This window comes from Amblyomma mixtum, chromosome 4 (genome assembly GCF_055824585.1).
Source record: "Amblyomma mixtum isolate Tamu chromosome 4, ASM5582458v1, whole genome shotgun sequence".
NCBI classification, from domain to species: Eukaryota; Metazoa; Arthropoda; class Arachnida; order Ixodida; family Ixodidae; genus Amblyomma; species Amblyomma mixtum.
The window spans coordinates 110818175-110838368 of record NC_143015.1 but is presented as its reverse complement, the minus strand read 5'-3'; the positions used below and the strand labels follow the sequence as shown (position 1 = coordinate 110838368).

The 20194-nt window shown below is 50.7% G+C and overlaps 1 protein-coding gene and 4 non-coding genes across 5 annotated transcripts; 3 read left to right on the top strand and 2 right to left on the bottom strand.

Moving 5' to 3' along the window:
- Window positions 1–659: 659 nt before the first annotated feature.
- Window positions 660–730, top strand: TRNAG-GCC (transfer RNA glycine (anticodon GCC)). Its single transcript has one exon. It is a non-coding gene; the product is annotated as a tRNA-Gly (tRNA).
- A 130-nt stretch (window positions 731–860) lies between these two features.
- Window positions 861–931, bottom strand: TRNAG-GCC (transfer RNA glycine (anticodon GCC)). The gene has a single exon. It is a non-coding gene; the product is annotated as a tRNA-Gly (tRNA).
- A 2011-nt stretch (window positions 932–2942) lies between these two features.
- Window positions 2943–3013, top strand: TRNAG-GCC (transfer RNA glycine (anticodon GCC)). The gene has a single exon. It is a non-coding gene; the product is annotated as a tRNA-Gly (tRNA).
- A 175-nt stretch (window positions 3014–3188) lies between these two features.
- TRNAG-GCC (transfer RNA glycine (anticodon GCC)) lies at window positions 3189–3259 on the bottom strand. Its single transcript has one exon. It is a non-coding gene; the product is annotated as a tRNA-Gly (tRNA).
- An 8077-nt stretch (window positions 3260–11336) lies between these two features.
- LOC149347861 (neprilysin-like) lies at window positions 11337–15209 on the top strand. Its single transcript, XM_089585691.1, has 2 exons — window positions 11337–11477; window positions 13161–15209. The coding sequence occupies exons 1-2, from the start codon at window positions 11337–11339 to the stop codon at window positions 15207–15209; spliced, it is 2190 nt and encodes a 729-aa protein (XP_089441817.1).
- The last annotated feature ends 4985 nt before the right edge of the window (window positions 15210–20194 follow it).

The window sequence follows — 20194 nt, the reverse complement described above, 5'->3', positions numbered from 1 at the left end:
CTTGATGTGTTTCTGCCAGTGCCTATTTATCGCAGTGCTTATCTTCTGGGTCCCGAAAGGGATGTGCTAAAAAGAGTCAAAAGAATGCCGGTGAAGCCTTCAGTGCGTTCTTTCTTTTTTCAATTGCATACTGGAACCCTCCCAGTGAAGCCATGGTTGCAAAGCAAAGGCCTTTTTGTACCTTGGTCAGTAGAGTGTCTTATTTGCAAGAAAGTGGAAACTATAGAACATATCTTTCTCGACTGTCATGACGCTGTTTTTCTTTGGGATGTGTTGAAGCGCACACTGAAAAAAGATTTCCCCCTGACTCCTTTTGGAATACGCTTCCTACCATGTGCAGAGCCAGGTGAAGTGCCTTGCGACCTGCTAATGTTGCTCTGCATGCACAGCCTATGGCGTACGCGAATGGATGTCAGGCATGAACATGTTGTTGTGAATCCGGCTCATCAGTATTTCATTGAGAGCATCATGTATACTCAGGAAGTTTTCGGACAGCAAGCTCCTCAGCCTGAGTGGCTGCCTGTCCTCGACCAACTAAAATCATTTAACCCATTTTATCATCGTGCACTAGCTAGAAACTGACCTGTGCTTTTATTGTCATGTCATTGTATTTTTGTTTTGTTTGCCCGGCCAAGTCGGTAATAATAAAAAAAAAAAAAGCGTCGGTGGTTCAGTGGTAGAATACTCGCCTGCCACGCGGGTGGCCCGGGTTCGATTCCCGGCCGACGCAATATAATTTTTTTTTCTGAACGGCGTTTTCAGTGCAACGATTCGGTTCGATATTCGTTTTTTTTTTTTTAAGAAACTGGAATCGAACCGAACCGTTGCACTGACAACGCCGTTTAGAAAAAGAATTGCACTGCGTCGGCCGGGAATCGAACCCGGGCCACCCGCGTGGCAGGCGAGTATTCTACCACTGAACCACCGACGCCGATATTGTAGGCGATTGGCAGTGCTCCCGCAATTGCTCACAGCGGTGGCCAGGGTTCGATTCCCGGCCGACGCAGTCAGTTTTTTTTAGAGCGCAGCTCTTTGGCGTCCGTTCCTGGGTTTCGCGTCGGCGTCGGCCTCGTAACCAGCTCCGCCCCCAATGTCACGCTTTTCAATTGGTCGAAATGCTCGTGACGTCACAGTGCGCGAATTTCAAATGGGGCCAATTGTACTTTGGCTAGTAACCATGCAACCAATCAAAGGGATCGTATAGTGATGCTGCAACTAAGTTGGACTGAGTTTAGTTAATTGCTTAATTAATCAATGAGCCTAATTAATATAGACGAGAATGAAGAGGTCAGAAGAAAAGAAAAGACGCGCGCCGCAGCGACAACAGCGTCCGCGGAAGGAGACACTGCTGAAAAAAAACTGATAAGTACGAAGCCGCGTTCCCTCCACCACCACGCACTTCCCCACTCAGTAAGACGTTGCTCGTTTCATATACGTTGTGTCGAACATCCTAGACAGTTCCAACAATTGACAGGTTAATGACAGAACACGATGGATAGAAATACAATAATATAAATATGAAATAGCCTAATTAACCTTTCTAGTTAGACCGCATAAATCAATAAAACCGAGAACGAAATTGGTCGAGTTGGGGAATCGAACCAGGGTCTCCGGAGTGCGATACGAGCACGCTAGCCACTCCGTAATGCCAGCTGAATGGTTTCGAATGAACAAAGGCGCGTCTAGCTAATACGGCGTCTTCGTTCACTCCCATCTTCCCCCTTTCCCTTACGGCGAGGTGCAGGTGTCCACCCAGATATGCGAGAGAGATACATTTCCTTTCCTCAAAAAATAAATTTACCGTCCAGCAAGGCGTACAGCCGAATTGGCGATGGCGTTCTGTGGACTCCCTGGCAGCGTTGCAAGACGCTGTCGCGTTCCACTCTTACAGGCGAAGCTTAACATATGTTAACCACACATCAGTAACACACGCAGACAGCCAATGGACGCGTCATTCGCTGGCAGCACTTGATTAATCATTCACAACCACATTCTTAACGTACGCTCCCTTGCCGCACATGCCAAGGACGTACACCACGATCACATTCTGCGCCATTCCTCTGTACTTTGCTTTGCTGAAACCTGGATGGATCCCGAAGAGCCTCTCGAAATCATAGATTTGCTATACTGCTGTGGTGCTCGCAGAGACCACAACAGAGCGGCGGGAGTCGCTATCTATACTTGCGCACAGGTCTCTCTGCAATACCAGTCGAAATGTTTGGCACGTCACATGAAGTTGGCGAACTGTGCGCCGCAAAGTTGCCCAACGGCTTGCTGGTAGTAGCTGCCTACTTCGCCCCTACCGCACTCACGAAAGACGTCGTGCACTTCCTGCAACTCGCATTAACCGTCCATCGATCCACACCGATGTTAGTAGTGGGGGACTTTAATGTTGACATAAAGGCAAACAGCAATTTCCTAACACTTATGCGGGAGAACATCCCGTTCCTCTCGCTCGTAACGCGTCCCACGGCTGTGAAGGCACTTGTATAGATCTCGTCTTTGAGAATCAAGCATTGGTGTACCAAGTCGAACATATACTATCAGTCTATTTCTCCGACCACAAAGCTTCCTTCATGACTGTCAAGAACTGTTAGTGGAGTGTTTGTTAAAGGAATACGTGTGAAAAATAAAAAAAAAATTCTGTGATAGCGCATACATGTGTTGCTCGATTTCTTTGCCTCAATCTATCGAAAAGGTGAAACAGCTTATTTGCTGCGCTCAAATTTCGCATTAGGAAGTAACGTAATCGTCGGTACTTTTTTTTTAAATTTTTTCTCTCTCCTTTCTTGTGCGCTTTCACCTCGTTTTTTGTGCTTTTTGTCTTTTTGGTCTGGGTGCTCACTTTAGTGGTGCCCGCCCGTTACAAATAGTACGGCCTCAAGTATCTATCATCTGTCTATCGTCTATTGCGAGAACAATGCAAATTGCCTACCGCATCGGCGTCGGTGGTTCAGTGGTAGAATACTCGCCTGCCACGCGGGTGGCCCGGGTTCGATTCCCGGCCGACGCAGTTTAATTTTTTCTTCTGAACGGCGTTTTCAGTGAACGGTTCGGTTCGATTTCCGTTTTTTTTAAGAATGCATGCAGTTTAAAAATAATTAGCTATGTCGGGCATGCCATTTTAAAAATAACGGGAATCGAACCGAACCGTTGCACTGACAACGCCGTTTAGAAAAAAAATACACTGCGTCGGCCGGGAATCGAACCCGGGCCACCCGCGTGGCAGGCGAGTATTCTACCACTGAACCACCGACGCCGATACTGTACGCGATTTGCAGTGCTCTCGCAATTGCTCACAGCGGTGGCCAGGGTTCGATTCCCGGCCGACGCAGTCAGTTTTTTTTTGTTGCATTTTCAGTGCAATGGTTCTGGAGAGTTTCTAAACGTGTCGAATATGCGTGCGCAAAGTTGCACTCGCGTCGAATTATACTTCGGCAGATATTCGACAAGACGGCCACAGCCATCAAAGTAACGGTGGGGTTCGGCAAAATAATGGCGTCGACTGGTTCTCACAACGTCGTGGTTAATCCGCTTGAACATCGCAGGTGGCTTTCAGGTGCAGATAGATTAGCCGGGGATTAAATACGATCTCTTGAGAATCGGTCCACACCACTGGCTGGAGTGCCTCCTTTGAGGGGCATCTGCAGCTCTGTTTTTCACGGAAAGCCTTCGTTCGCCCAGTTTGCCCACTGACGTAATCGGGTTAGGGGCCGCCGCGCGATGTGGTGTCGCCCTAACGGGTTGCGAGCAGCGATTTTTAAAAATTGTTTTCAATATACGGGATCCACGCACAGCTTTCAAATTTAACCGGAACATCCACAATGACCACCTCTAAAGATCTATTGCACTAGAATACGCCCATCGAAATCATTTCAGAGTCCCTTCAGAGAGAGAAGATGAATGGCGGGGAAGCAAACCCCAAGGGGACGGAGCGGTGCGAATCTTTTTTTTTTTTTTCAGTTCAACCAAGTCATCCAACACATTTAACCAAGTTGGCTGATCAGGCAGTGCCTGATACACTTCCCTCAGACGTATGACACCTTAAATGAAATGCTCGCATGGAGATCTCACAACTACTGCATTGTTGAATTGTGTCCTTGTTTTCCATAAACTACGGAGGCCAAGGAGCATAATAGTGTCATAAGGGATGTCCTGTTTTCCTACCGGTAAGAACCTGATGGCATGCGGGTGTAGCGGTAAATCTTTCTTTAAGGTTCTTTGAAGCACATCCCAGAAGAAAAACGCATCCCAACAATTTAAAAACACGTGATCTATTGTTTCAGGTTTTTTACATAGAAAACAATCTGTTGACCAAGGGACAAAGAGTCCTTTTGTGCCGTGTCAGTGCAAGTGTTGCTGACATGTTTTACTTCTTTGTACCCGTTGTGAAAATGCAATAAAGAAAAAAAAAACGGAGCGGTGCGAATCCCCACATCCGCCCAACCATAAAACAGACCCACGCGCCTACGGAGGCGTCTACGGAGGCGACTTCATGCGCTTGAGGCAGGTCTTGCAGCGGAACACTTGCCGATGACATCCACGTAGACTTCCGCGGTGTTCTGTAGGCGGCCTGAAGTCTACGCTGGCCCGTGGACTAGGTGTCCGCAGGCCCGCGAAGAGAAGGCCAGTGGAAAACTGCAGAACAGCATTTTGCAGTAGCTGCCAGGGTAACAGCAGCTGGAGGTGACTCAGAGTACTGGTCTTGCCACGGCTTTCCCGGATGGACGTGCCGAATAGGATTACAGGAAACTTCAGACATAACTTTGCCAGCGAAAGTACGAGACACCAGGAGAACAACACAGGACAACGCTTTAACAACTGTGTTTTTTCCTGGTGTCTTGCACTTTCGCTGGTGAAGTTATGTCTCATATACACCAATTATAGCCCACATGGTTACCTTGTTACAGGAAACTTCGTCGCAGCAAACGGCAGCGCGACGATGTGCGCTGCACAGTAAGCGTGGCTTGTATGATTGCCGAAACGCTGTACGCATACCTTTAACGTAGATCGGAGGGGAAACTGCGTCCGTATGTGCGTCGTGGCGCCATGCTTAACTCTAGCGAAACGTGTCGCGCGGCTGTGCAAACCCCTAGTTCGAGTGAACAAAGCCCCTTGGTGAGTTGAACGAGACTGCTCAGTTCGTGCGAGGTTACGAAAACGGGTGGGCAGCAATGTACGCCCACTCTCAACACCACATGCAGTCCTGCTGGTCGCGTATCTTCCGTCATGGTGCAGGCAGCTCCGAAAAGCCATGGGCCTGACTACCACCCTGATAATGACCGCCAAAGAAACAAAATAGCTGAGAAGGGGTACGTGGGCGCACTGCGCAGACGCGAAGAGACGTCGGCTTTGTGGGGTGGTCCTTCCTCGCTCACAGCAAGAGACAGCTTCAGAGCTGTCGCCGCCCACCGTATCGGATGGCGGAGCGCCAGATGCCGAGGCTGGAATACCAAGCTCTTAGCGGCACCCGTGGCCCCAGGCCATCCGGCTCTCGGAGCCGCGACACCGAGTCGTAGAGAGGCATCAAATAAAATTATGTACAGGAAAACCCGGACCATCCAGCATCTTCCATACTTATAGTCACGCAGGTAGGCGGGCGATAGGCCTCGCTCTCCTTCGATACGGACCACATAGTTCTATCAATGATAAAAATACTGGGAAAAACTTGAAGAAAAAGTACTGTGCATGTTCAGTTCAAACATGCTGCAGCAGAATCGGCCTCGCACTCAAGAAAGCATGCCGTAGGTCCTTGCGATCAAATTCACTACAGTCGGCCAATGTTCCAAGAGCAGACCCCACGTTGGACGGCAGATAGGTTGAACTAGGGGAATAAATAGGTTTACCGACTAATCAGCGGCTGACAGTTCAAACCACCGACCCCACTCCGTGATCGCCCGCTCTACTGAACGTGCGCCGATCTCGGCGTGCAGAGCTCGTTGGGGGCGAACAAACGTCAATGACTGAAACAGAAAGGCGTTTACTGCTACAACAGTAATAACGCTAGTTAGCAACAAAATAGCCTAAGGAATAGACAACGTTCGACTCGCCAGCAACTCTGAGGCCGGACGGGACGAGCTCGTAGGAAACATTCCCACGGTTCTTTGCCACGAGGCAGTGCGCGGAGACGACGGACAAGAAAAGAAACGCAGCAAGGCGCAAAGAACTGTCCGGGGAGGGTCGCCAAGCCCTGGCCTCCCCGCGTGCCCGAGACAACCATGCGGCCCAACAGGATGCTCCGCGGGGCGCCAGCCGTCCAACCAGGAGAGAGCGACTATGCAAAGAGCGACCTCAGCAGCACCAGGCGGCAGCGGAGCCAGAAGCGCTTGCATTCCCGCCCAGCAGTCCCGGAGGAGTCAGCCGGGGCCACAGTCCACCACACGCCGAGCAACCGCCGAACAGCAGGCTGACAGACGCTAGGCCACCGCCTTTGTCAAGCAGCCTACGACTCATCTCCCTTACATCGTGTCTCAGGAAGCTGTTCGAACGCGCCGTGCTCAATCACCTGGTGCCCTTCCTCCTTGTCAGGCATCTATTTGCCGTTTAGTCTAAGCCCCAGGCAACTGCACCATTGAGTTGCATGCCTGAATAAATATTTTGACTTCGAAGACACAGGAGCCTTTCCCCATACCATGTTCAGTTCCGGAGCCCACCTCTAAGCCCAGGACGTGCTCATTCACCTTAAAAGGAACCTCCTGGGACACATATTTTCTACCATCCAAGCCGTCTTCGTCCTGGACACCACGGACGCCTTCGACAATCCTCCTGATCCTCGAGAACCTGGCCTCCATAGACAGCGAATATACCTACAACTACATCCGTGGCTTCATTCACAACCGCACAACCACCGCTGGCGTCGATCCTCTCCGAACGGACTCTCTGCCCATCCCCAAGAAGGGCACCCCACAGGGTTCCGGCGCTGGCTCTCGGCGGCAGTGGTTCTCGAAGCGCAGATTCACGTGCTGCTAATGCCCTCGAAGTGTGAAACAGCCTGTACAAGATCAACGAAGCTGCGGTTCCGTCCTACCCTTATGCAGCTCCTTCATATCGCTACCGCGGACCGTGTTGATGCCATTGTCGAGTTGCCTGCCAGCGCCTGCATGCATCACAGTCATTGCCCCTGTCACTTCGGCAGCATACAGTTCGGCTAGTGAAGCGGGATTCGTTGATCAATTGCTCGTTTGAGAGCACTGCTTTCGTCGGCGTAACCGGTGGGGACGTTGCCATGGGAACCACCCGGAGGATCGTTACCGCGCACGGAGGAAGCCGGTGTGTGGTTACCACAGGAACCCTCCGGAGGGTGGTTACTGCGGAAGGACGAGGGCAAGGCGACAGCGTAAGCAGGTGGAACAGCTCGGTGGTTGCCACGGAAATCTCCTGGAGGCGAGTTGTCTTGGAAGGAGCTTTATGAAGAGAGAGTGGAGAGTCGGCTCCTTCTCAAACCTCGGTTTGTTTGTTTCGCCTCATTTCCTTCGCCGTCCGGCCGACATCCCGGCCGACTTCATCCGGCCGACATGGACGACTTCGGAGGTCGGCTGTCTAGAGGAGCGAACTGTTCTTGGGGAAGAACTTCGTAGTTCACCTCACTGACTTGGCGCAGTACCTCGTATGGGCCGAAATATCGGCGCATAAGCTTTTCAGAGCGTCCACGCATGCGGATTAGGCTCCAAACCCAGACTTGTTCGCCGGGCTGGTAACTAACAGCTCTGTGACGGAGGTTATATCGGCGAGCGTCGTGGGTTTGCTGGTGCCGTATGCGCTGTCGAGCGAGTTGGCGGGTGGCCTCGGCGTGACGAACAAAGTGAGCAGCACCCATAACAGATGAGGGAGTACTGCTCGGAAGCAACATTGCGTCCAGGATGGTTGTGGCTTCGCGACCATGGACTAAACGAAATGGAGTGAAGCACGTCGTTTCTTGCTGAGAAGTATTATAGGCGAATGTTACTGAAGGGAGTATGGCGTCCCAGTTCCGGTGGTCTGCGTCAACATACATGGAAATCATGTCGGCGATCGCCTTGTTGAGCCGTTCGGTGAGTCCGCCTTTGGTGTGGTTTGGTTTGTTGGGGTTTAACGTCCCAAAGCGACTAAGGCTATGAGAGACGCCGTAGTGAAGGGCTCCGCAAATTTCGACCACCTGGGATTCTTCAACGTGCACTCACATCGCACAGCACACGGGCACCTGGAATTGCGCCTCGATCGAAATTTGGCCGCCTTTGTCAAACTGCTTTCCATTTCCGACGCTGTCGTAATGTCCAGTGCACAGCCCCATAGAATGAAGCCGTCGGTGTCTTTGAAATATGGCAACATGTGTCGTACGCCACCCTCCTGTGTCGCCTCTCGCACTGTTTCTCGCGATGTCCAAATGCGGGAGCGGTTCCGTGGGGACACGATGCCAGGATGGCGCGGTCAACAGACTCCGGAAAAGGTCATTGACCTAGGTCTTGCTGCGGTGCACGTGCACAAACCGTCGCGAGAGTGGTCAACAATATTTCTGAAGTTGCGTGCTCTTCTTATGTGTTATCCGTCGCGGTGGCTCAGTGGTTATGGCGCTCGGCTACTGACCCGAAAGACGCGGGTTCGATCCCGGCTGTTGGGGTGGAATTTCGATGAAGGTGAAATTCTAGAGTCCCGTGTGCTGTGTGATGTCAGTGCACTTTAAAGAACCCCAGATGGTCGAAATTATCCGGATCCGTCCACCACGGCGTCCCTCATAGCCTGAGTCGCTTTGGGACGTTAAACCCCCCTAAAACATAAAAGCCTCTTCTACGTTGAATGGAACACCCGTTATATGCATGCGTTGCATATAGTTATCAGCGATCGGAGGGATCTCTTGGCGAAATTTTTTAGTGCTATTTATTTCTGCACCGAACGCTCAACTGCCATGTGAGAAGGAAGAAGCAGCAGCCAAGCGCGTTCTGCTCGCCGAGCGCGCGCTATGGGTACGCGAGCGGGTGCTCTCGTGGCGAAGCAGAAGAAGATATCCTGTCCTGCGGTGCAGTCACGGTGTGCAGCCCGGCTGGCCCCACTTTTCGTCCTGCCCTGTTTCGGTCTGGCATCGTCCCTTCTCGGGCTTGAGGAGCGACACATCGGCGGTGAGCGGACGACTTTTTCTGGCCGACAGGCATGGGGGGCAGTTAGAAGAACGGGGAAGGCCATTGACGGCAGCATCTAAGCTCCGGCCTGTTGTTTATGTATGTGTGTTTGTGCGCTTATTAGCATTTCGCAGCAGTGGAGGCAGCGGCCTACTTATCTATTGAGGTTGTTGGGACTGGGTGTCCGAGCCAGGAAATGGTCGAGGCGACGGTGAGTCAAAGGATTTTTATGTACAGTATGTACAAGGGCTTTTACATGATACAAGGGCCAAGAGCACCACGCGCTAGCACAAAGAAGGGCGGCCCCGGCGGCGAGCGTAGCTCCGGCGTGAAGGCTCTTCTGCTGCCCGTCTGCTGCTCGGGCTCAGCGCGGCTCCGCTTTTAAAGCCGCCGCTGTCGGTTGCGGCAGCCAGCAGTTCAAACCCTCCAATCAGGTCACGGCACTGGCCACCGTTCAAATTAGACCAATGGTCGAGAGGCGACGGCCGTCGAAGCGTCGGAGGAGTTCGCACCGACGGTGAGGAGGGAAGGAGGAAGGGTCCGCGTCGGCGCCAGCGAGGCGGGATGATTCACGCTGCACGCCGCGACATGTCCGAGAGAGTGGGCCTGCTTTGAGCGTCGGCGAGCGCGCAGCGCTGGCTTCCAGAGAGGCCAGCCAGCGAAATGGGGGCTCCGGCACTACAAGGTGCACTTTAGTTCGCAATTATTGCAGAGCCCTTCACTTTGGCGACCCTCATAGCCCATGTGTCGATCACTTCTAGGCGTTGTACCGTACTAGTTTTTTTTCGGTGTTGATGACGATGTGACAAGTGAAGGCGGGTTAGTTGATGGTTGACAATGCAGTGCATATTGCAACCGCGCAAAACGACGCGTCTTGTCCTGTGCTTTCCTCTCTTCGTCCTGCGTCGTTTTGCGCGGTTGCAATATGCACTCCGTTGATGATGAATCAGTACCAGCGCCCCCTATACAAGATGGTATGTAAGAGGGGCAGTACTCAGATGGCTCTGCGACTGTGGCAGTGCTAGAATCGCTAGCCGATGCTCTGCTGAAAAGCTGCTGCCGTCCTTAGGCCGCTTGGCTGTTGACAGTCGCAAGACCACTAAAGTCCCGAAGTTTGTGTCGACTTTGGGAGTCTAGATCCGCAACTGAGAGGCGCGCGCTTGGCTGCTCGCCGTATCCCAGTTAGCTGCGTCGTATGTCATTTGCTGCTTCATCGAAACGCTGAAGCGAAGTTAGATGGCGCGGCGAAAGCACGGCTGCTTAACGGCCACACCCGGAAAAATTCTTCCTCTTCCTCGATAGGCTGTGTTGCGGCACGGCAATCCGTTTGGCAAGCTTCAATGCAGGTTATTGCGCTCTCGGTTAGCGCTACATGTGGCAACGGAACATTCGCGGCGTCACCTGCTGATAGTTATTTATGAGAACTTGCTGCAGTTAGGCCTTGGTTTTGTGGACCCCGCAGAGTGCAGGACGCGTGGTGGGATCTTCATAGAGCCGGTACCTAACCGATAATTGTATACTGTCTGAACAGTGAGAGGTTGAGGTAGAGTGCTGTTTCCCAGCTTCATCTGTGTATGCTCTAATAATAGGCACTATAACTCGTCGCTCGTCGCGTGCTCTTCGCGTGCGTCATGTAATGTGCCGTCTTCAGGAAGACCAGTCCTTAATGTATAGCCCTGTGCCGCGCTGTTACTTGTGAAAGACGTTTTAAATGATCCGTCACCGCCATACAGTGCAACCTTGCGAGATGACCGGAAAGAAGAAACATCCGCCCGAGGGACAAGACGCGAGCCCCGTTCGGAAGGCGTCCGTCCATGGCGGCGAGCGGGAGCACTCCAAGAAGAGCTCCAAGCGGAAGAGGTCGGCGCCCTCGAAAGAGCAGCTCAATGCACCGGCGAGCGGATCCGAAGAGAAATCCTCAGCGGAAGAACGGCCCCACGAGGCAACGGACGCCAAGACCGACAAAGTAGCGGGTAAGCGAATTCGACTTTTTCCACGCTGCAATCGTTGGGGAAGGATGTCCGCGACACCGGAACGCCTTAGCGACAACACTGAGGTAGTTAAAAAAGCAGGAGCAGTTTCCAGGGGAGGACGCCGCTTTGAAATCCGAAAGAAGGGACGAAAAGATTATTTTTAAGTTTGTATCCGCTCGACGCGCCACAGCAGCAGTCGGCTCTGTCCTCGAGAAAACCGTCCGACGCTCCGGCGGCCTCGGGCCTCAAGAGCTCTGCCGGTGCAGAGGAGATGCGCGGTCCGGCTGCCCACCATTCCTTCCTGTCAAATGCCAAGGAGACGAGCTGGATTTCCAGAGGGAAGAAGGGAATGTCGGATACGTCCACCGGCAGCTATGGACATCCAGCTGGGCTCTTCTCGGCCAAGGCTGGGGTGAGTGAGTTGTGCGCTCAGCTCGTTTTCCAGCGAGGGCGGCTTCTGAAAGTGTGCCTGTTAAGCACGAAATATTGAGGCGAAAGCCTTTCATGGCTCATACTCTCACCCGTTAGCAGAGGGTGTCACACCTTTGGCAGCGTTTGACCCGTGTTAACCCGGGAACTAAAAAGGATATGAGAAAACGAATGGTCATTTCCGATAGAGGAGTGCAAAATGATCGTAGCAGTTAAGTTTCATGACTGTATTAATTAGTTTCAGAAATGTAGAAATGGCGCGGACGTCAATACAGCCGCGGAAACTCTATGACGTCAGACCGATCAGCGTACTGTCCGTCGCCTACAAGGTATTTACTAAGGTAGTGCTAATAGAGTCAGGACAACCTTAGACTTCAGTCAACCAAATGATCAGGCAGGCTTTCGTAAAGGATACTCGACAATAGACAACATTCATACGATCAATGAGGTGATAGAGAAATGTGCAGAATATAACCAACCCCTGTCGTGCAGGCATTGCGGAACCAGGGTGTGAAAGAGTGTTATGTGAATATATTGGAAGATATTTATAACGACTCCACAGCTGCTATAGTTCTCCATAACGTCAGCAATAAAATTCCAATACGGAAAGGTGTCAGGCAGGGAGACACGATCTCGCCAATGCTATTCACCGCCTGCGTACGGGCTGCTTACCGGGCCCAAAATGGGAACAGTTGGGGATAAGAGTTAATGGAGAATACCTGAGTAATTTGCGATTCGCTGATGACATTGCCTTGCTAAGCCACTCAGGACAATAACTTCAAAGCATGATCGATGAGTTAGACAGGCAGAGCAGAACAGTGGGGCTAAAAATTAACATACATAAAACCAAGTAATGTTCAACAACCTAGCAAGGGAACAGCAGTTCGCAGTTGGTAGCGAGGTGCTGGAAGTAGTAATATAATATGTCTACTTAGGGCAGGTAGTGACCGCAGATCCGGATCATGAGAGGGAAAAAACTAGAAGAATAAGAATGGGGTGGAGCGCATATGGCAGGTTCTCTCAGATCATGAATGGCAGTTTGCCAGTATCCCTCAAGAGGTAAGTATACAACAGCTGTATCTTACCGGTACTCACCTATGGGCCAGAAACGTGGAGGCTAACAAAGAGGGTTCAGCTCAAGTTAAGGACAACGCAGCGAGCTATGGAAAAACCAATGATAGGTGAAACGTTAAGATCGGAAGAGGGTGGAGTGGGGGAGAGAACAAACGTGGGTTAATGATATCCTAGTTGAAATCAAGAGGAAGAAATGGGCCTGGGCAGGGCATGTAATTCGAAGGCAAGATAACCGCTTGTCCTTAAGGGTAACGGAGTGGATTCCAAGAGAAGGCAAACGTAGCAGGCGACAGCAGAAAGTTAGGTGGGCGGATGAGATTAAGAAGTTTGCGGGGATACAGTGGCCGCAACTCGCAAAGGACAGGGTTAATTAGACATGGGAGAGGCCTTTGCCTTGCAGTGGGTGTAATCAGGCTGATCGTGATGATGAGTGGAAAAGTAAACCCACCTATTTCCAGTATTGGGCCAATTCTACGTGCTGCTTTGGTTTTCGTCCTGTGTCCCGAGTCTTGTCGTACGTTCGCCGCATTTCACTACAAAGAGAGCACGCAGCCTTTTCAAAGTCACCTTCTATATCACCGTTTTCTTGCAGCTCATTCGTCGGAAAAAAATGGCCATCGCTGGGATCGCTTCCGTCGCCACGATTTTGCTGCTCGCGGCCCTCGTCACCTTTGTGTTCAGGGGTCACACCCCGCCTCCAGCAGAGAGGAAACACTGCGACAGCCTGTCCTGCCGTTTGTACGCGGAACTCCTAACGAGAGATCTCAACAGGAGCATCGACCCGTGCGAAGACTTTTCCGCCTACGTGTGCTCCTCCTGGTTGCCGTCGACGGACCGAAGGGAGCACGTCAAGACGCCCGTCGACGACATGGCCTTCGCGCGGCACGCCATCTTCGGAGAACTGCTCATCAAGGGCGCCCTGAAGTTCCCCGTGGCAGCCAAAGCCCTCGACATGTACAAGTCCTGCATGAACGCACGGGACCACGGCGGCGCCCACCTGCCGCAGTTCCTGGCCATCATGCGGGAAATGGGCCTCAGCTGGCCGGAGCCACCGCGAGCCGACGCGAACCCCCTGGAGATGCTGGTGGCGTTGTCCTACAGGTGGCAGGTCCACTTGGGGTTCGAAGTCCGCGTGCTCGCCCGGCTTGGAAAGTGGTTGCTGGCGTTCAGCCCCGCTCCGTCGCTGCCGTTCCTCTTGAACCAGTACGAGGCTGTCAAGGACCGTAGCAGCTACGCTGCATATTGGATGGGATACTACGAAGACATCAGGCTCAACAGCACGGCTCCCGTGGACGATGCCTCCCTACAGGATACCATCGAGGAAACACGCAACATGGAGGGCACCGTGCTGATCAAGCTTTGCGAAATGATCTTCTCTCGAATGAGGATCCCGGCAGCATTCCGCCTCGAAGACATTGGCAACCACTCGCAGCCAATCAGCTCGGATACCTGGATGAACCTTCTCCGGGAAAACGTAGCGCTGAGTCCAGAACTGGCCGCCACTGACGACGTAAATCTGAGCGACGAGAACCTCCTGAGGACCATCGGGGCCTTCCTCATCGGCCACCAACGACCACGACTTGTCAGCCTGTTCAGTTGGACTTTCGTCGAGATGTTCGCGCCCATTGGCGAGCCCCGGATGCTCCTGAGACGTTTCGGCGCCAGGCACAAGGTCGACGCTTACCGTTCCCAATTCTGCAGCTTCCACACCGAGTCTACGTACAAGGCGCTTGTCCTCTCCCTCGAAGTCGCCATCGACAACAGGGAGAAGGACCGGGATGTCATTGGCGCCGGATACCGAAGGCTGGTCTCCGTTGCCATCAAGAAGGTGGAGGGCGTAGCGTGGCTGGACGGCAACAGCAAACGTATCGCCAGCGAGAAGCTGAGGTCGGTGAAGATGCGAGCGTGGCCCGAAGAGCAATTGCTGAACAACGAAGCATTGGAGGAAATTTACAAGGAATACCCTGGCACGGGGAAACTGTTCGTCGAGCTCTGGATTCAGGCACGCAGGGTCATGCACCGTGCCAGCGAGAGAGTGCGTCGCATGAACGACGCGCAGTTTTACTGGGACGCTGTGAATCTCGCACACAACTTCCCGCCTTCCTACCCCATGCTCGACTATGTTCTAGGCACCCTAGATGTACCCATCTACATGACCTATCCTCCGCTCTTCTACAGTGGCGGCACGAACTCCATGTTTTTCGGCGGCCGCGGGTACTTGTTGGCGCTTAACTTAGTGAAGGCTCTGGACAAAGAGGGCGTCCGCTGGCTTCCGAACGGCACGGAGGTGGAGTGCATTTTCTCCGAAGAGACGAGTAAAGCCTACCAGGAGAGAGACAGCTGCCTCAGCTTCCACGGTTTGGCGAGCGTGTTTCCGGAGTTGCCGGCGGCGGAGATTGCGTACGCGGCAATGGAAGACGCCGACAACGGCGAAGGTGTTTACGTCGGAAAGGACATTTCGCCGGACAAAGTCCTCTTCATGACCATCTGTTACATGTCCTGCACTGTACATGGCTTCCACAGCGCCTTCGCGTCAGACTGTGACATCGTCGTGCGCAATTCTGTGGCATTCGCGAGAGCGTTCGAATGTTCCAATCCTTCCAAGATGAATCCCCAGAAAAAGTGCAATTTTTTTGGTTGACCGGTTCTCCTGGAAAACTTGCATATTCGGGATGCCGGGACATTTCATGAGATGCCATTCCGTATTCGCCTTATTTTCTGCACAGAACTTGATGACCATCATAGACTACGCTGTGGTTTAATGACCATGCATTCACTCCTGAAACAGTTTACTTTTATCTCTAGCTTAAATAATGTGACCACCTTAACTATGATTGTGCTACTGGGATAGCCTTTGAGAACTTGTGATATATTTTGTTTTTTGTTCTCGTTAACGACCTGGAGGACAGTGCCAGCGAAGAGCACGTTTTGCTCCGCTCAATATAGGCAGGTTTAGGGCAAATGCTCAGAACTGACGTCACTAATGACACGCGCTTTCCGATTTGGTGGTTCATGAGGCCAGGCATAATTCAAGGGCGACGTATATGCCGCTGCGAAAGCGTTTATAGTGTTGTGCCTTCTAGGTTGAATGAGCAAGAAATTGTGTGCTGGCTTAGACCTCCTTCACCCCGCGACGTCACGGAGATGCGGTGGCGCTGATGTCAGTAGCGACTTTCGCGTGGTAGGCAAAACGGGTTCCGCCTGCCCGTGCCTACCGCAGTTGCCGCGGCTACCGGCGGCTGCATCGTGGCTACGCACTGCAGAAGTAGCATGTATTGACCAGCTTTGGCGTTTATCCACGTAGTATCGTAAAACGGAAAATTAGATTAGCCTTAATAGGTTTCTCGCATATGAATACCGCATTAGGAAATGGGCCGCGGTAGTAAAAGCGCGAAGTATGGGTGTCGACAGGCGCTGCCAGTCAACGTACTACATAGCAGGGAAATTTTTGCGCTCATTCAAATGAACAACAGCATGGTACGCTTAAAACTGCGCAAGGAAAAAAAAAAGCATGTAGCTGCGCACGTACTTATCACCCTGCGCTGGTGTGCACGGGCGCCGGCAAGGTCATTTACCATCAACGAGTGCGTTATTTCGTTGATAGCACATCATGTTTTAACGTGTGTAGAAGTTATACGAAAATATAATGGCGCGTTTCAGGGCATTTAATATATCTTGAAAGTATTACTTAACATGACCGACATGATCATTTGATTCTAGTAGAAAGCAGTCTGGTAAGTTGTGACAATCTTGCGCGGTCACATTGGCATGCTTCGAAGAGCGTACTTTAAGTGTGCTAAAAACCACATCCTTTTCATTGCATCATGCATGTGTCATAAGTTGCTTCATGAAGTAGTACATGATCGCGAAGCCTGTTTGGAAAGAAGCAACCGCAGGCGGGCTACCAAAAGAGCACGCAGCGAGATTTACAGGGGATGTGGCAATGAAAAGTTTTTTCTTTATTGATGCGTGATATATGTAACCAAATTTGGTGCAAATATAAAATTGCTCTGGTAATTTTAGTAATGCGTTTTATTTTCAGCTATGCCTGGTGCAGTTCTTCGGTAATTACAGTTAACACCCTCGTCAAGTCACCCCGGGTCTTGAATAATTAAGTATAAAGTGCGGAAGGTTTTTATGCCAGCATGTCCCCAAAGCCCTGTTCTCTATGATGGCGGTATTACTTCTTTTTTTATTAGATTATCAGTACTTATGCTTGCATAGTCACATGAAAACTTTTGTTATAAAAATAACTAACGTACTACTGCTCCTGTAGGAAAAAAATCGGGACATTTATTGCACTTCTCTACGTATTTGGAACCGTTCGCGACAAATAAAATCATTCTATTTCCATTATTTACAAATTTACGAAGGGGGGAGGGATGCCAATCACTGAAAATGTGGTAGATCAAAAAACAACCCTTTAAGTTCACTCCCTTGTTATGGCCTTTTCGCTTTCGCTTTGGTCAAAGAAATGCGGCACTGAAATCAACGAAACCTCTGATCCCTCTTCGTAGTGATGCTACCATTGTGGTACTCCGTCGTCGGAAGCCCGCAGAATTCGCGACGTGCAAGGACCATCAGAAACCGCATTACCTCACAATTTTTAACGACCAGAGATCTAAAAACCATAATTTTATGAATTTCTACTGAATATTTTGCTATATTTTTTCGTCACAAAACCAAAGACCCAGGGCTAGGAAAGAATATAATTTCAGGAATTCAAACTTATCACTAAATCGACCAGTTTAAAAAGGGGAGAAGTCTGGCTGGTGCCTGATCTGACGGCTAAAAACAGCGGTTACGCGAGACAGATGAGATCGGGACACGATCGACGCTGTCCCCACTTTTCGTACTGCGCGACACGTGTGTCAACAGACGGTGAGCGCACGTCGGCTCTGCCGAAAAAACGCCAGTGCTTACCTCACTACTGTCCTGAGGTAAAATCATTCTGGCTAGTGCAGAGTGTCAAAAACTTATCATTTTATTCAATGCCTAGGTACAATACACTGTGACGAAATACGCCGTACATGGCCAATGCGAGTCTGTGTACTTCGAGGAATACTAAGTTGAAAGCATCAACCATTGCTATGATTCTCAGGAACTCAAAACGCGCCTACTTGAAAACCGGCGCCGCGCCACCTCAACTCGACGCCACTCCCTGGCCTCTTGCCTACCGCGAGCCTGCTAGCGACTGCAGCGCCACCTCGCTTGTTTGCAAACATGGCCACCGTATTAACCGTTTATTCAAAGGTAGTTTACGGTTCAGAGCAACGCTGGACGAATTTTAGGGATGTTTTTCCTTTTTTTTTCAGGTCTTTCCTGCTTTGTGGCCATGCAGCTGTGACGCGGACATGCCGTCTTGTATGTTGTTGTCAGCTCTGCGCGTTTGTGTAGTTGTGGCTTCCTCAGTTTGCTGCATCTCGGCTGCTGTATTATCCGAGCTGTCTGGCTAGCATCATTTGTATGTATGCAATAAGCGATTGTCTACTCCACGCTGTCAAACTGTGTACAACGCTGTTTACGTTTTCCCAAGTGTCCATGTGCTGCTGACGTCCAGCCAGATGCTTTCTTGACAGGGATCGATGTATTTGTAGTGTAGAGGAATTGATGCACTGGGGCCTTTTTATTTGTGCACCTTAAGAATCGGAAGCGTTTTTTCCTTGAACCGTTTGTTTTGTTCCTTGTTTATGCTAGGAAGACAGTTCTCTACCACCAAAAAGTCACTGACGCTTCAACGCCGTGGTTAGTCCTTCACATGACCATGCGGTAAGGAGGGCCCATAGTAACCTGTGTCCCATATAGCTCGGCGCCACCAACGGCAGTGGCCTATAGAATAGCGTTCGGCAATGGCGACTATTCTCTGGTTCAATAGGATCAGTCCATGGCCCTAAAGACTCAGTACTAAACTTATGATAGGTGCAGGGTGGTCAATCTGTAAGAAGTCCAGGGCCGACTCGGGCCCAAGGCTCAATGGCCGAGCATGGCCCGGGCCCGCTCCCGGCGACAGTGCTACGAATAGGCCAGTGCGTTCTGGTAGACTCGTCCTTTATTAGTGACGACTAGAAAGAGTTTCCTGGTAAACTGAAAAACGAGATTATGAGCGTTTGCCCGTTCACTTTCTTGAAGGATGATCTCTTGTACCGAGGAACCCGTCTCGACAAGGCTATTAGGCTGCGGGCAAACAGGCAGCCTTCGAAAGCATGGAGAATTCCACACTTTGCCTGAGTGTGGGTGACCGCTATTCGACCAAAACGTGGTATTCCTGCAACTGAATGCTTGGCCGAGGCTGCTATGCTGCAAGGCTTGGGAGCCTGAATCGTGTTGACATGCTGGAGAGGATTAACCGGTTGTCACGCAAAACTCAGAAAAGAAATAGTAGGTCAGCTCAGCAGAAAGGAATACGTGGTGGTGGAGTGTGGGAGAGAGGGAAAATGTGGGCTTGAAAGGCTGTGTCCAGCTGTGACAGGGAGCATGGTATGACTAGCTGCGTTGACGTGCAAAACAGGGATGAGTGAATTAAGCAGCATGGGAGAAGGAAATACCAAGGGACGGAAAAAGAAATTAAAGGAAGAGAAAATGTGGGAGGGTGCGTAAAAACTACGAAAGTGAGGGGAGGGGAGAGGAGGCGCTGTTATTTCCATCTTCCATGCTGCTTAATTCCTTTCATAATTGAATGCAATAATATTACTTAAAGTCCAAGGGCCACTGGATCGCAACGACATGTAGTACAGGAGAATACATTTAAGACGTGCTAGCTAGCAGGCTGGTTAACTAATATTCAATAGTTGACTTTTTAACTATTACTGCTAGGCACCTTAATTATTGACAGTCGTGTAGCCCACCGTAAATAATACCCATATCAGTTTCTAGAATTTCGAGAACGCGTTACCCTTGGCGCTGTGGCCAAACAATTTTGGCTGCATAGCGCCAAAATACATGGGCTTTCGAGAAACTTGCAAGCAAAGCAACCTCTAAGTGCACGCAAATTGTCAGAATGCCCAAAAATCGTTGGCGGTCTGTTAGCGTAATGAGACAGCGCAATATACGTAATCCACAATCATTCGTAAACGCCCTTGCCCCTTGCGTAACATATACTTACAGATACTATATATGCGGCTTGTTTGCCGTATGCGACATGTCGTAAATAGACAAAGTAGACGCTTGGGCATGTTGGTTAGACATTATCTGTGCAGCGCATACTACGATGACGAGAAGAGACACAGACACAACGTTGAACTTACAACTAGCGTTTGTTTAGGCACTGCCTCTGTTTACAGCGACTGGCAGTCCCAAAGAAGGAAAAAAACACACACATAAAATGACATAAAAGGCAGAGCAACTCTCAGCAGTCCTCACAGATCTGCTTTCCTTTTGCACATTAGTAATATATTAAGTTTTTATTTTATTTCTCTCACAGAGAAAATGGACTATTATTAACTCTGTGCCATTTTTTTCCCAATGACACGTGACTATTATGACTGTCGGCATTTTCTCATGCATAGTCTAACCAGTCACAGACTCACAGGTTCAAGTACGCTGTGGGACTACTTTCGACATGCACTGCTTCATAATTTGTTTCCTTACAAGCGCCTTCCAAGACCTTTGTGTGCAATGTCTTCCGTG